We start from the raw sequence: 14792 nt of genomic DNA, 5'->3' as shown, positions 1-14792 counted from the left end.
TACACAAAAAAAATAATAATTTTTTTTATTTAATCTGGGTATCGCAGGGATCGGACCGGCCCACACTGCCATTGGCCCTTCTGGCATTTGCCAGAAGTGCCAGGTGGCCATTCCGGCCCTGCTGGTAGCCATAACATTGGCATATGTTTCAGTTTTGGGCATTAGCAAAGTGAAAAGATGTAAAATATGACACTAAAATGAATAACTTACAAACCTTAATGAATCTGGCTCATGGTTATCACATTAGAGGATTTTCAGTCGTGCATGATTAATTTCAAATTTATTTTGAGAGGTGCACATGGTCATTTTTAAAAAGTTTTTCTTCGAAAACTTTGTAAATATGCATGTGTGTGACTATGTTACAGATGAGATTAGCTATTGAGCCAGTGGCTTAGTGGTTAGCACTTCTGCCTCACAGCACTTGGGGTTATGAGTTCGATTCCCGACCATGGCCTTATCTGTGTGGAGTTTGTATGTTTTCACCATGTTTGTGTGGGTTTTCTCTGGGTGCTCCAGTTTCCTCCCACACTCCAAAAATATACTGATAGGTTAATTGGCTGCTATTAAATTGCCCTTAGTCTCTCTCAGTTTGTGTGTGTGTGTGTGTGTGCGTGTATGTGTGTATGTCAGGGACTTCAGACTGTAAGCTCCAGTGGGGCAGGGATTAATGTGAATGAGTTCTCTGTACAGTGCTGTGGAGTTAGTGGCACTATATAAATAAATGTATTATGATGATTGAGCCATGTTAATTATAAAACAATGATAAAAGGTCCAGTGAATTCATTCAAGGTCTTAGGCATAGTTATGAATAATACTAGGTCTATTTCTCATGTTTGCGGAAAATAGTAATGATGTTTTGTTTTACAGGGAGGAACAATTAATATTATAATAAACTGGCACTGTGATCTTGATTGGCCTTTGAAATATTGTAAACCTACCTATCATTTCCATGGACTACATGATGAGAATTCTGCCTCACAGGGCTTTAACTTCAGGTAGGACAAATGGTTGTTTTTCTCTACGTGACAAACCAAATGTACAATCAGTATGTGATTTGTATGCTTCACTTCTTGTTAGACTTACCTGGTCCAATGACAGGGCCCTATTAGGCGCAAGATGGGCATAGTGATGCGCTAGCCTTCGTGGCGATCTCCATAACCACCCATTCGGTGATGAGATTGGAAGCTGCGCTGGTGACATAAAAAAGGGGAGTGTTGAATATTGACAAGCTGAGCAGGTGGGTAAACATGGCATTAAACCGCAGATGGCCAATGGGAATGTTTTGCCAAGCAGAATACTAGTGCCTGGCAATAAAAAAAAAAAGGAGGAAAAGGGGAAGGTTAGAGATGTGACGCAGGAGATGAGTGACACACTGGAGGATATCAGAGTAAATTAGGAGAAAAGTGAATAAAAAATATATATGAAAAAGAGAAAGAAGGGATATAACTGGAGGAAGTTTACATCAGCACAGTTTAAGCATAGATTTCAAAAAAACAAAAAGACAGTGAGGCATGTGTCTGATTTTTGGATAATATATGAACTTTTGTACTACACGTGCACACCAAAAATGCATACCAGTTTTGTATAGCATTGACTTATGTAGCCTTACACCTCAAGAGGAAAAATGGGTGCACAGAGGCAGCTAAGTGTAGGCTAACTACAGTATGGGTGTGTTCATATAATTGCGACACAGTTAGACATTGCCACATCCGAGTTTACACCTTATAGGAGGCGTCTCTCTTTCGGGAACTGGAGGGATGGTGTAACAATATGTTGTGATAATAATAACTATCACCAGTACATGGTGACCAGTACTGGATGTAAGCAGGTGTAAGTAGTGGATGATGATGATAATGATAATGAACACTTGAACTAGTAAACCACTTGTAATTAGAGGTTTCCAAATGATTCGCAGGCGATTATTGAAACTTTTGTAGTTACTTGGCCATAAATTAAGATTTGCTGAACATGTAGCAAAAAAAGAAAAAAAAATGTTTTGCACACATGTCTGGAAGTGTTATTAGTTAGGATATTCAAGTTTAAATGATGCCTCAAAGCAATTGCATTTGTAGCATATAAAATAAAAGGTTTTTGTACCTAATCACAAGAGGGACATATGTTTCTGAGAGGTGTGTCTGTTGTCAAGTGGACGCATCTTCAACTCTGAATATGGCGTACATACACATACATTGTGTCACGGCAATAGGGTTTCTGGGATCCATCTCGGGACCCCTGGGGCTAGCTGTGGCAGGAGTATAGTGGAAACTGGGAGGCCGGATGAATGCCTTGCTCATAGAGCTTTCTCTAATCCTGTATACTGGAAGTTAGGAGAAGGAATGCTGGACTGGACTCCGAACTGAAATAAATGCCTGGAATCTTGAGCTGATGGACTGGAACCTGCACGAAGGAACAGGGGGGACCTGGTTTAGGCCTGGAACTGGAAGTCAGTATCCCGAGACACAGAAACGGCTCCAGAAGGTGGATGACTCAGAACAACAACCTACTACCCCAGATAGCCAGTAGGAGAGACAGGAATAGATTGATGAGAGGAGGATCCACACAGAAGAAAACAGCTGGAATCTGTACACAAGCTGATATAATGAAGGTGAATCCACATGAGGAATAAATAACCAAAGTATTTATTTCAGCAGGCAGAGTGAAGCTGAATTCATACAAAGGGTTAATGGTTGCAGTTCATAACAGCCACAGAATGAAGCTGAATTCACACAGAGGGTTAATGGTAAAAAGTCCATATAACAGCATACACGATGAAGCTGAACTCCCTCAGAGAGTTAATGGCAGAAATCCATAGAACAGAAAACAGGGTGAAGCTGAATTCACATGAAGGATGATGGTTGAGATCTGTATACAGCAGACAGGATTGAAGCAGCAACCAACAGCAACTGTGGGAGTCTGGAACTAGGAAAGTGTTGCACTGGCAATTTTCTGAGTGTAGGAGGAGACTCTTATAGTCTGAACAGGAAGCCAATTGGTGGATGAGATCAGGAGTTCAGACTCAGCAGGATGTTAAGCAAATGTCTCCCCCAAGATAGCAGCCGCCAGTACTGCAGACAGAAGTCACGCTTGTCCCAGGATAGAATGCTGCATTCGACCAGGAGGGAGATGTACGGCGATATGGTAGTGTTGTAAATAAGACTAAGATCCCGATTTGTGATACATTGCGTTCAACTTTTTCAATTGCAACTTGCCTTTTTTTTTACTAAAGCAAATCTAAAATACTTCTACTAAAATACAAGGCTATCAACAAAAGGGCACCAACATACATCTCCTCACTTGTCTCAAAATATCTCCCAACTCGACATCTCCATTCTGCACAAAATCTGCGTCTCTTACAACACTCACTACCTGCTCCCATTCCCACTTAAAGACTTTTTGCACCCACTTTGTGGAATTCTCTAACACAATAAGACTTTTATCTAGTCTTCAACTGTAGTACATCTTTCTGCATTCTCCGGTTTATATGATTGAGGGAAATCATTCTGATTTTTGGTCCCAAGTTCCTAACTCTAACTACAGTATGGACTTTTACAATAAATACCATCTTGACTTCAGTTGCCACTGTGCAGGATTTAGCCCTTTGTTGGTACACTACGGCTACATTTAAACCTCCAGCCACTGGGGTCCTTTTCCTAGAGCACTAGCTGCATAGTCTATTTACAGCATTCATTACATTGACATTATAAAAATGGGCACTTTGGAGTTGCAAAAACAGGTGAGTGAGTGCAATGACATTTTACCACCCAGAAATACTGATAGAACGGAAAAGCTGTGTCATACCAGTAGAGAATATAACTTGGCAAAATCTGGGGAAATACAGACCATTTAATCCTCTTTTCAGTTAGAAATCTTGATAGTAAATTATCTACTGATAAAGTTGAAAAAAATGCTTCTGTTATGACAGACCATTTTACCATTTTCACTCTAGTATCAATTAAAGTCCCGATAAAGGCTGAATTTTCTGCCAAAGCTCTTTGGGGAAAACAATAATCCAAATATATGACTTTCCTAAGCAGATTTACACAGATCAAGGAGCCTGCTTTGAGGGTCAAATTAAAGCAGAATTATGTAGTTTGTATCAAATCAAAAAGCTAAGTACCTCCCCATTGTTAGGAACTCCTTCAGTCAGCACGACAGAACCCGGAATCTGCTCCGATGTCTGGTGTTCGCTGGAGCCCCTAGTGGTGGGGACAGACTTGGCTGCAGACGAACGGAGGGTCGTGTAGTGTGCACTGACTGGGGAGAACCCTGAGGCAGCGTAGTAGAACACAGCGATGTGAGATCCAGGCAAAAGGTCAAGGGCCGGCAGCAGGCAGGGATATCAAAAAACGAGCCGAAGTCAGGGGTCACAGGCAATACAACAAAGTCCAAAAACAAGCCAGGGGTCATACACGGGAAATCCAAAAATAGAATACAGCACAGGAGCAGGGAAACAGGAACTGGAGCCTAGCTAAACAGGAAGCTATAACTGGCAATGAGGCTCAGTCCTCACTGCCTTAAATAGCAAGAAGGGCCAATAGGAATCATGGTAACTGAAACCCCTCCCATTGCATAGACTCTGCACTGACACAATGCTGACAAAAAACAAGACAGTACCAATAGTGTAAATATATAAAGACTCCCACAAGAGTCTATAGATATATATAACAGCCCTACCTTTCCTTGCTGATCTGTGCCTGGGTGTCAGTCCGCTGGCCGGGCGCTGCGGCCTCCGGATTACAGAGTCCCGGTTGTTGCCTGGGCAACCGGGATGTTAGAGGCGGAAGTGACACCCCGGTCGTCATGGAGACGGCCGGGGCGTCTGAGAGGACCGGAAGCGAGCCGCGGCGGCCCGTCGGGGAGCCGCGGTTCGTAACAGTACCCCACCTTGAGGAGGGGTCAATGCACCCCGACTTCCAGGTTTCCCAGGATATTTTTTGAAGAAGTCCTTAATGAGTTGGTTAGCATGAAGATGCTTTTGCGGCACCCAAGACCGTTCCTCCGGGCCGTAGCCATTCCAATGGATCAAAAAGTGGATTTGACTTTGCACCTTTTTAGAGTCTAAGATCTTTTCAACAATAAACTCTTGGTGTCCTCTGACTGATACAGGACGAGGTCTGTGCAATTGCCGTGGCCTGAATTTATGTGACCATGTGACTGCTTTCAGCAAGGAACAATGGAAGGTGTTAGGAATCTTGAGTGAAGGAGGGAGTTTCAATTTGAAAGCCACCGGATTAATCTGTTTAATAATGGAGAAGGGTCCAATAAACCTAGGACCTAACTTCCTACAAGGTTGCTTAAGTTTAATGTTGCGGGTCGACAGCCACACCTTGTCCCCGGCCTTGAAAGGACATGGTCCACGATGCTGATCAGCATAATGCTTAGACTTAAATTAAGCTAGTTTGAGGGCAATGTGAACCTTTCTCCATATACGGCACAGATGAGAAATCGAAGAACTAGATTTAGCTTGACTCGAGACTTCCAGCGAGTTGGGCCGAGGATGGAATCCGAGGTTACAGAAAAATGGCGATACCAGAGTAGAAGAATGGCACGAATTGTTGTAGGCGAACTCTGCCCATGGAAGCAGAGCAGCCCAATCACTATGACATTTAGTTACATATAACCGGAGAACTTGCTCAAGGGATTGATTAACCCTCTCCGTTTGTCCGTTGGATTGTGGGTGATACCCTGACGACAGACAGAGTTTGATTCCTAATTGGGCACAGAACGCTCTCCAGAAGGTGGCTACAAACTGGGACCCGCGATCAGAGACAATGTTAACAGGGAGTCCATGGAGCTTGAAAACGTGCTGAACGAATAGGGATGCCAATGTTTTAGCACATGGCAGTCCTACCAGAGGGACGAAATGTGCCATCTTACAGAATCTGTCTACTATCACCCAGATGGTGTTGAAGTTGGATGAGCGCGGTAGTTCCGCAATGAAATCCATCGATATGTGGATCCAAGGTCTCGCCGGAACGGACAGCGGCATAAGAGGTCCTGCAGGAAGTTTGCGAGAGGACTTATTCCTGGCACAGCTTTCACAGGATAACACAAATTCTTTGGTATCTGCTGATAAGGAAGGCCACCAGACGGAACGAGACAGAAGTTCCAATGTCTTGGACACTCCAGGGTGACCTGAGGTTTTATTATCATGGCATTCGGTGAGGACCGTCCTCCTCAGATAATCAGGTACGAATAATTTACCCCTGGGAGTAGCTGAAGGTGCCAAATGCTGGAGACCACGGAGGATCATGGCAGAATCCTGAGTTAGGCCAAGGACAATTTTGGATGCCGGAATAATAAAAGTGGTTTCTGCGAGGGAAGGATGAGAGGCCATAAAACTGCGAGACAAGGCGTCTGCCTTAGTGTTCTTGGATCCGGGCCGGAACGTAATAGTAAAGTTGAAACGGGAGAAGAAAAGGACCCACCGGGCTTGTCTGGAGTTCACAATTTTGGCAGATTGAATGTACTGTAGATTTTTGTGGTCAGTATATACTGTAACCACATGATTAGCTCCCTCTAGCCAGTGGCGCCACTCTTCAAATGCCCACTTGATTGCCAGCAACTCTCTATTCCCAACGTCATAGTGGGTCTCAGCGGAGGAAAATTTTCTGGAAAAAAAGGCACAGGGATGCAAACAGTGATCAGTGAGATCTTTCTGGGAAAGGATGGCACCCGCCCCGATGTCAGAGGCATCCACTTCGAGAATAAACGGTAATTCCGGATTGGGGTGTCGGAGGACAGGTGCAGAGATGAAGGCCTCTTTTAACTCTTGAAAAGACGTCAAAGCCGTAGAGGACCAATTAACGGTATCGGCCCCTTTACGTGTAAGGGCTGTAATCGGAGCCACTAATACAGAGAATGACTGGATGAATCGCCTATAATAATTAGCGAATCCTAAAAACCTCTGAATGGCTTAAAGATTGCTTGGCCGGATCCAATCGAGAACTGCCTGTACTTTACTGGGATCCATGGAGAAGCCACGAGGAGAGATGACATATCCGAGGAACGTGACCTGAGTGACTTCAAACTCGCATTTCTCGAGTTTAGCGAAGAGGCAGTGCTGGCGGAGTTTCAGAAGTACCTGTCTGACATGAGTACGGTGTTGCTCCAGTGACTGGAAATAAATCAAAATGTCGTCAAGATAAACTACAACGAATTTCCCCAGGAATTCTCGCAGGACATCGTTAATAAAATCTTGAAACACTGCGGGGGCGTTACATAGGCCGAAGGGCATGACCCGATATTCATAATGGCCTGAGTGAGTGTTGAAGGCTGTCTTCCACTCATTGCCCTTTTTGATTCGAACCAGATTATATGCCCCCCGCAGATCGATCTTGGAGAATATCGTGGCTAATTTGAGCTGATCAAAAAGCACGGAGATGAGTGGCAACGGATAGGTATTCTTCACGTTAATCCCATTTAGACCCCTATAGTCTATGCATGGCCGGAGGCTCCTATCTTTTTTTGCCACAAAGAAGAAACCCGCTCCTACGGGTGATTTGGATGGTTGAATGAATCCCTTACGTAGGTTTTCCTCCACATAGTCATCCATAGACTTAGTCTTAGGAATGGATAAGGCATATAATCTTCCCTTAGGAAGCTTGGCATCCGGAACCAAATCAATGTAGCAATCGTAGCTACGGTGTGGGGGTAGAGAGTCTGCTTCTTTTTTCAAGAACACGTCGTGGAATTCACGATAAGGCAATGGAAGAGATTCAGGACAAGGCTGAATAATCCGGAGAGGAAGAGCAAGACAGGTTGGGGAACAAGCCTTACTCCATCGTATGATCTCCCCCGTGCTCCAATCTATGTGAGGGTTGTGAAGTTGAAGCCAGGGATGCCCGAGGATCAATGGTACGGAGGAACAGGGAATCAGAAAGAACGAGAGGACTTCAGAATGGAGAGCTCCCACCGTAAGCTGCAGAGGAGGCGTTTGATATGAGACCCTTCTGTCAGTTAACGGTCTACCGTCCAGTCCGCAGACCGTGATTTCCGAGTCCAAGTTTATGGACGGAATACCAAGAGTCTTGGCAAAGTTTATATCCAAAAAATTTCCGGCTGCCCCACTGTCAATAAAGGCAGGGATAGAAACGGATCGATTACCATACATGATCCGAGCAGGGATTAAGACAGAATTCTTGGAAGAGACCATCTGGAGACCTAGGCGTACCTCCTCCTTCACTCCTAGGCCTGGTCTTTTACCGCCTTGTTAGGGCAGCTACGCAGGAGATGGCCTTTATTGCCACAATAGAGACATAGCCCCAGTGACCGCCGCCTGGATTTCTCCTCAGGGGACAGGCGATAAGCCCCTAACTGCATGGGCTTTGGTACATCCTGAGGAACTGGGTAGACGGCTAGAGAGGACCAGGATGGTGAGGCGGCCTCCTTCTCGGACCTTCTTTCCTTGATCCTACGGTCAATTTTAATAACTAATTGCATTAAGGCCTCCAAGGAAGATGATGAAGGATATTGGACTAAGGAGTCCTTTATCTGCTCTGAGAGCCCAAGCCCGAACTGACTCCGTAGTGCGGGGTCATTCCACTGACTGTCGACCGACCAACGTCGGAACTCGGCACAATATTCTTCCGCTGTCCGCCGTCCCTGTTTCAGCGCTCTTAGGTGGGACTTGGCCGAGGCCACCCTATCTGGGTCATCATATAAGAGACCAAGTGCGTTGAAGAAGGCGTCTACGGACTGCAGAGCTGGATTAACAGGAGTCAGACTGAACGCCCAGGATTGGGGATCGCCTTGGAGTAAGGAGATGATAATACCGACCCTCTGTTGCTCCGAGCCCGAGGAGCGGGGCCTGAGACGGAAATACAGCTTGCAGCCCTCCTTAAAATTTCGGAATAAGGCTCTGTCTCCAGAGAACCGATCCGGAAGATTTAACTTTGGCTCAGGTGCCGGAGTTGCTTGTGAGGCCTTGGCGGCTTCTTCCTGAGCAGAAAGCCTGTGTGAGAGATCCTGAACCATCTGTGACACAACTTGGATCTGCCCTGCTAGGACTTGAGCCGGACTGGGTTCCATCGGTGGAAAATAGGATCGTCTTTATTTTGGGCCAGTTATAATGTTAGGAACTCTTTCAGTCAGCACGACAGAACCCGGAATCTGCTCCGATGTCTGGTGTTCGCTGGAGCCCCTAGTGGTGGGGACAGACTTGGCTGCAGACGAACGGAGGGTCGTGTAGTGTGCACTGACTGGGGAGAACCCTGAGGCAGCGTAGTAGAACACAGCGATGTGAGATCCAGGCAAAAGGTCAAGGGCCGGCAGCAGGCAGGGATATCAGAAAACAAGCCGACGTCAGGGGTCACAGGCAATACAACAAAGTCCAAAAACAAGCCAGGGGTCATACACGGGAAATCCAAAAATAGAATACAGCACAGGAGCAGGGAAACAGGAACTGGAGCCTAGCTAAACAGGAAGCTATAACTGGCAATGAGGCTCAGTCCTCACTGCCTTAAATAGCAAGAAGGGCCAATAGGAATCATGGTAACTGAAACCCCTCACATTGCATAGACTCTGCACTGACACAATGCTGACAAAAAACAAGACAGTACCAATAGTGTAAATATATAAAGACTCCCACAAGAGTCTATAGATATATATAACAGCCCTACCTTTCCTTGCTGATCTGTGCCCGGGTGTCAGTCCGCTGGCCGGGCGCTGCGGCCTCTAGATTACAGCGTCCCGGTTGTTGCCTAGGCAACCGTGATGTCAGAGGCGGAAGTGACACCCCGGTCATCATGGAGACAGCCGGGGCGTCTGAGAGGACCGTAATCGAGCCGCGGCGGCCCGTCGGGGAGCCGCGGTTCGTAACACCCATATTAACTACAGGGTAACTGGGCTTGAAAAATTACTTGACTATGTGAATGAACTCATGTGGATATACCCCATATTTCCAACTCTTTGGGGCATATTCAATTGTCCGCGGGATTGCCGAAAATCCCGTTATTACGACAATCCAGGGAGCTGCGAGCTGAAATCCAGCGAGAGATTACCGTATTAACAGTAATATTTTTTCTGCGCTCGGACAATTGAATACCCCCCATTGGATGCAATTAGGGACCTGATGGATCTTAAATTAAAACATGAACAAGGAGAACAATAGATGGAAAGACTTGGCAAAGACTTGGGTGACTGACCATATAAGAAGCCTGAGAAAGGCCCATAATACAACATCACAAAGGGGGGTATTCAATTGTTCCTCCGGGCGCCGCTGGAACGAGCACGTTAAAACTATTACCGTTTATACGGTAATATTGCGCGTAATTACCGTTCATACAGTAATTTACTCGCTCAATTTCAGCTCGCTGCTCAGGGAGCTGCAAGCTGAAATTGAGCGAGTAATTACCGTATAAACGGTAATAGTTTTAACGCGCTCGTTCCGGCGGCGCCCGGAGGAACAATTGAATACCCCCCAAAGAGTCTAACCCATTCACACAGAACTAATATTATTCTTGTTATTTAGAAAATGTAGATCTATTATTGCCCTACATAATGGCATGAAACAGAAGGTAAAGTTGGTCCAAAATTGTGATCGTGACCAGTCTTTTGCAAAAAAGGAAGGAGGGAAGAAAATGAATTATCAGTGAAATCTCTTATATGGTGGGGAAGCAATTAAACTTTGATCTGTACCCTGAAATACAGCGAGTGAAATAAGTAATAAACACATCAACATTTGTATTGTAATATCTGTAAATATATATTTAATGTGGCTTTTGTAATGAAATTTACACCCATTGTCAGCAACAACCCTTGCAATCCACACATAAAAAGAAATCAAACCGTTTATGTCCATAATTTAAAAAATGTTGATGTGTGTTATGTGCGTATTGTCGCTAACCAATAACGATTGTCGAACCTCGATTTGTGTTTCCAACGCACAAAGATTTATTCGCAAATAGTAGAATAATATGTTCAAGCGAAGTGATAATAAATACAGCTGTTACTTATCGCAGGCACTCTGGATCCAGTGTGCAGTCATACAATCCTGAAGTCTAGGGACAAGATGTCTGAACACTAGATGTGAAGCTGCTGCTTATATACACACACAGAAATACAGTAATACAATGAAGATGGTATAACTTGCATCTATTGGTCCAGGTCTCAGGAAGGTCCAAGGGGTTGTCAATCATTGGCTAGTTCATCCTATAGAATCCAAAGGAGGGGGTCATCTGTCCAAGGGGTATGCTCGGCTCTTCCCGCCAAGATTCCTTAGTCTTAAGTAGTTCATAATTCCCTATCATTCTTTCGCAGAGTGAACCAAACAGTAGGAGATGTTAAGAGGTTTATTATGATACCACTCATGATATGATTCCTTCAACCTGTTCCGTGTATTTCACTAATATGCATGTAACTTTAATATAACATATAAATACTACTATATTTCGACATAACTGACTATGTGTTGCAACTACCATTAATGTGTACTATTTTATAAGTATGCGTGTTTGTGCGAATGTATGGTAAAAGACCAATTACTGTTGCTGCCACGTGTAGTAGCTGCGTACGCCCTTTCACGCCAGAGCGTGCCCTTGTACGCCGTAGCGTACCGTACGCATCTTTTCAGACAAAGACAACCAAGTTTGCTCGACTTTAATTGAAATGACTTTATCCAATTTACTGACTTCGACAATGTGTTCAATACTTATTTCACCCGCTGCATGTTAAAGTTTTGTTCAACTATGATTCCATGGGTTGTTGGTCAGTTAATACAAGAGGAACACTTTCCCTGGTACTTTTCCCAAGATCAAATGCTGTTAACTGTATCATAAGATTGACTTATACTGATCTACTAGAAAAAGGAGTTGCAATTATCTTCAAGGCAGGTAGGAACAGCTAGGCCTACCAGTTCAAAGCCAAGGCATTTTGTGCTGCACATTGGGGTTTTGTCAAAAATAATCACTACATTATTTTAAGTTTTGCCATTACAACAAATAATAGAAAATATGCAGCACGGGCAGCACAGTGGCTTAGTGGTTAGCACTTCTACATGACAGCGCTGGGGTCATGAGTTCAATTCCCGACCATGACCTTATCTGTGTGGAGTTTGTATGTTTTCCTTGTGTTTGCGTGGGTTTCCTCCTGGTGCTCCGGTTTCCTCCCACACTCCAAAAACATACTGGTAGGTTAATTGGCTGCTAGCAAAAATTGACCCTAGTCTCTCTCTCTCTGTGTCTTTGTGTGTGTGTGTGTGTGTGTGTATGTTAGGGAATTTAGACTGTAAGCTCCAATGGGGCAGGGACTGATGTGAATGAGTTCACTGTACAGCGCTGCGGAATCAGTGGCGCTATATAAATATATGGTGATGATGATGATGCAGTATGCTTAACCCATTAGAGCAGTTATACATTCAAAATACAGTCAAAATGATCCAACATTAAATTTCTTATCCCTAATTGTATGTGAACTTCTAGGATTATCTGCTAAGTTAAAGAGATAATTATAGTCATGAGTATCAATCAATGGGATGACAATCAAGTGTGAGTTTGTGGCCCTGCCTTATTTAAAAAACATAAACCTGAGTCTTTACTTCCAAACACTGGTTTCACCACACAGGTTTTTCAACACCTGCCATGCCTCAATCAAAGAAGATTTCTGAGGACCTCGAAACGCTCCTCAGGCTGGAAAACAATTTCTGAATCCATTGTCAAGAAGATAGTGTACAAATGGAGAAAATTCAATACCATTGATACTCTCCCCAGGAGTGTTTGTTCAACAAAGGTCAAACCAAGAGCAGGCATATAATATTCAGGGAGATCACAAAGCAGAGTAAAAACTCGAGGGGTCTGCAGGCCTTTCTTGCACTGGCTACTGTCAGTGTTCATTATACTACCATCAGGCAAACACTGAACAAGAATAGTGTGCACAGGAGGATAGCAAGGGAGAAGCTTCTGCTCTCCAAGAAAAACAAAAAACATTGCTGCCCATTAAAAGTTTGCTAAAACTGCCTGTATGAGCAAGAAGACCACTACTGTAGACGGATGATTCTAAAATAGAACTTTTTGCTTAAATGAGATTTGTTATGTTTGGAGAAAACTAAACACTGCATTTCAACATAAGAACCTCAGCCCAACTATGAAACACTATGGTGGCAGTATTATGGTTTGGGGCTGTTTTGCTGCTACATGATTAGGACTTCTTGCCATCACTGATGGAACTATAATGGATTTAACCATAAAATTCTACAGAAGAATATCCTGATACAAGAAAATGGTTGAAGCATTTTGGAATGGCCAAGCCAAAATCCAGACCTTTATCCATTCGAAATGTTGTGGTAGAACCTGAATTGGGTTAGTAATGCTATAATTCTCAGCAACATCCATGAGTTGAAGCAGCTTTGGAAGGAGAAATGGGCCAAAATTCCTTCAAGTCAATGTGTGGGACTGACCAGAAATAACCATAAATGTTTGATTGAAGTCATTGCTGCTCAAGGGGGCGACACTGGTTACTGAAAGCATAGGTTCACATGCTTTCTCTGATAAAGAAATTTAATGTTAGATCATTTTGATCAATAAATTTATGGAAAAGTGTATCCTATTGCGTGTTAGCTGATGTATTTTATTTAGTTATATTTATGACTTAGATGAAGATCTGAACACATTTAAGGCCACCTTTAGCTTGAAATTCTTAAGGGCTCACAGGCTTTCAATCACCACTGTAATTATCATTAGATATTGTTGTAATTGTTATTGACATATACTGTACATGCTGTAGTGAATATTATAAATAAAATACTTTTATCATTTATTTTTAATGGATTACTAATCTCTTTTACTAAAATTCTTACAATTCAAAGACATGCAAGATACTACAAAGAGGATGGAAAAAATAAAAGAACATTATTCAAGGTTTTTGGTATTCGGATTGACATCCTTGTGAATGGAGAGGTAATGTTAAAGGCATTTAATTTTTTATGTATATATATTTTTGGTTGGTTATATGAATAATACATTTATTTACTAACCTGTCAAAATTTATTATGGAGATAATATTTTTGTCATTTAGTTAGCTTATTGTAATCAGGGCCGCCGAGAGGGGGGGGGCGGGTACTAATTACCTGGGCCCGGGCATGCCAGGGGGCCCGGCCCGGGCCCTCGCGCCGACGGGGTTTTTTTTATTTTTATTTTTTCAAAACTATTTTTTTTTGTTTTTGTTTTTGTTTTTTTTGCGGTGGGGGGCCTCGGTCGTTGGTGGGGGGAGCAGGGTAGTAAAAAAAAAATATTCATACTCACGTGATCGCGGCGCCGGCGTCCCTTCTCTCTGCTGCTCTGTGCTCCATTCAGACTGTCTGAATGCCGGGTGTCACATCATCATGTCACGCCCAGCATTCAGTCAGTCTGGAGCAATGGAGCATAGAGCAGCAGAGAGGACAAAGAGAGAAGAAAAGGAAAAGGTAAGTAAAGGGAGGAAAACGGGGGGGGGGGGGCCTGTCATAGAGGGGTTAAAAAATGATGGGGGGGGCCTGTCATAGAGGGGTTAAAAAACGAGGAGGGGGCCTGTCATAGAGGGGTTAAAAAACGAGGGGGGGGGGCCTGTCATAGAGGGATAAAAAGACGAGGGGGGGCTGTCATGGAGGGGTTAAAAAAGCAAGGGGGGGCCTGTCATAGGGGGGTTAAAAAAATGAGGGATTCTGTCATAGAGGGGTTAAAAAAGAGCCTATTGATTTTGATGTGTTAGCCACTCCCCAGTGGTGCATTTGCCACGCCCCCAAATGCATGACGACACATCCGATTTTTTTTTTACCATACTCGACTATAAGGGGGGCCCCATTAATTTGTTGTACCGGG

The 14792-nt window shown here is 43.9% G+C and overlaps 1 protein-coding gene across 2 annotated transcripts in view; it reads left to right on the top strand.

Annotated features, from left to right (window-relative positions):
- Positions 1-14792, top strand: part of P2RX1 (purinergic receptor P2X 1) — a 93697-nt gene that overhangs the window by 71889 nt on the left and 7016 nt on the right. For both annotated transcript variants that reach the window (XM_075194971.1, XM_075194970.1), the window contains 2 exons: positions 868-995; positions 13802-13892. In XM_075194971.1, the coding sequence (XP_075051072.1) occupies positions 868-995; positions 13802-13892 (219 nt within the window). The remainder of the gene's footprint in view (positions 1-867; positions 996-13801; positions 13893-14792) is intronic.

The sequence above is a fragment of the Mixophyes fleayi genome, chromosome 2, assembly GCF_038048845.1.
Source record: "Mixophyes fleayi isolate aMixFle1 chromosome 2, aMixFle1.hap1, whole genome shotgun sequence".
NCBI lineage: Eukaryota > Metazoa > Chordata > Amphibia > Anura > Limnodynastidae > Mixophyes > Mixophyes fleayi.
The sequence above is the reverse complement of the archived record's forward strand: the minus strand, read 5'-3'. Positions and strand labels throughout refer to the sequence as shown.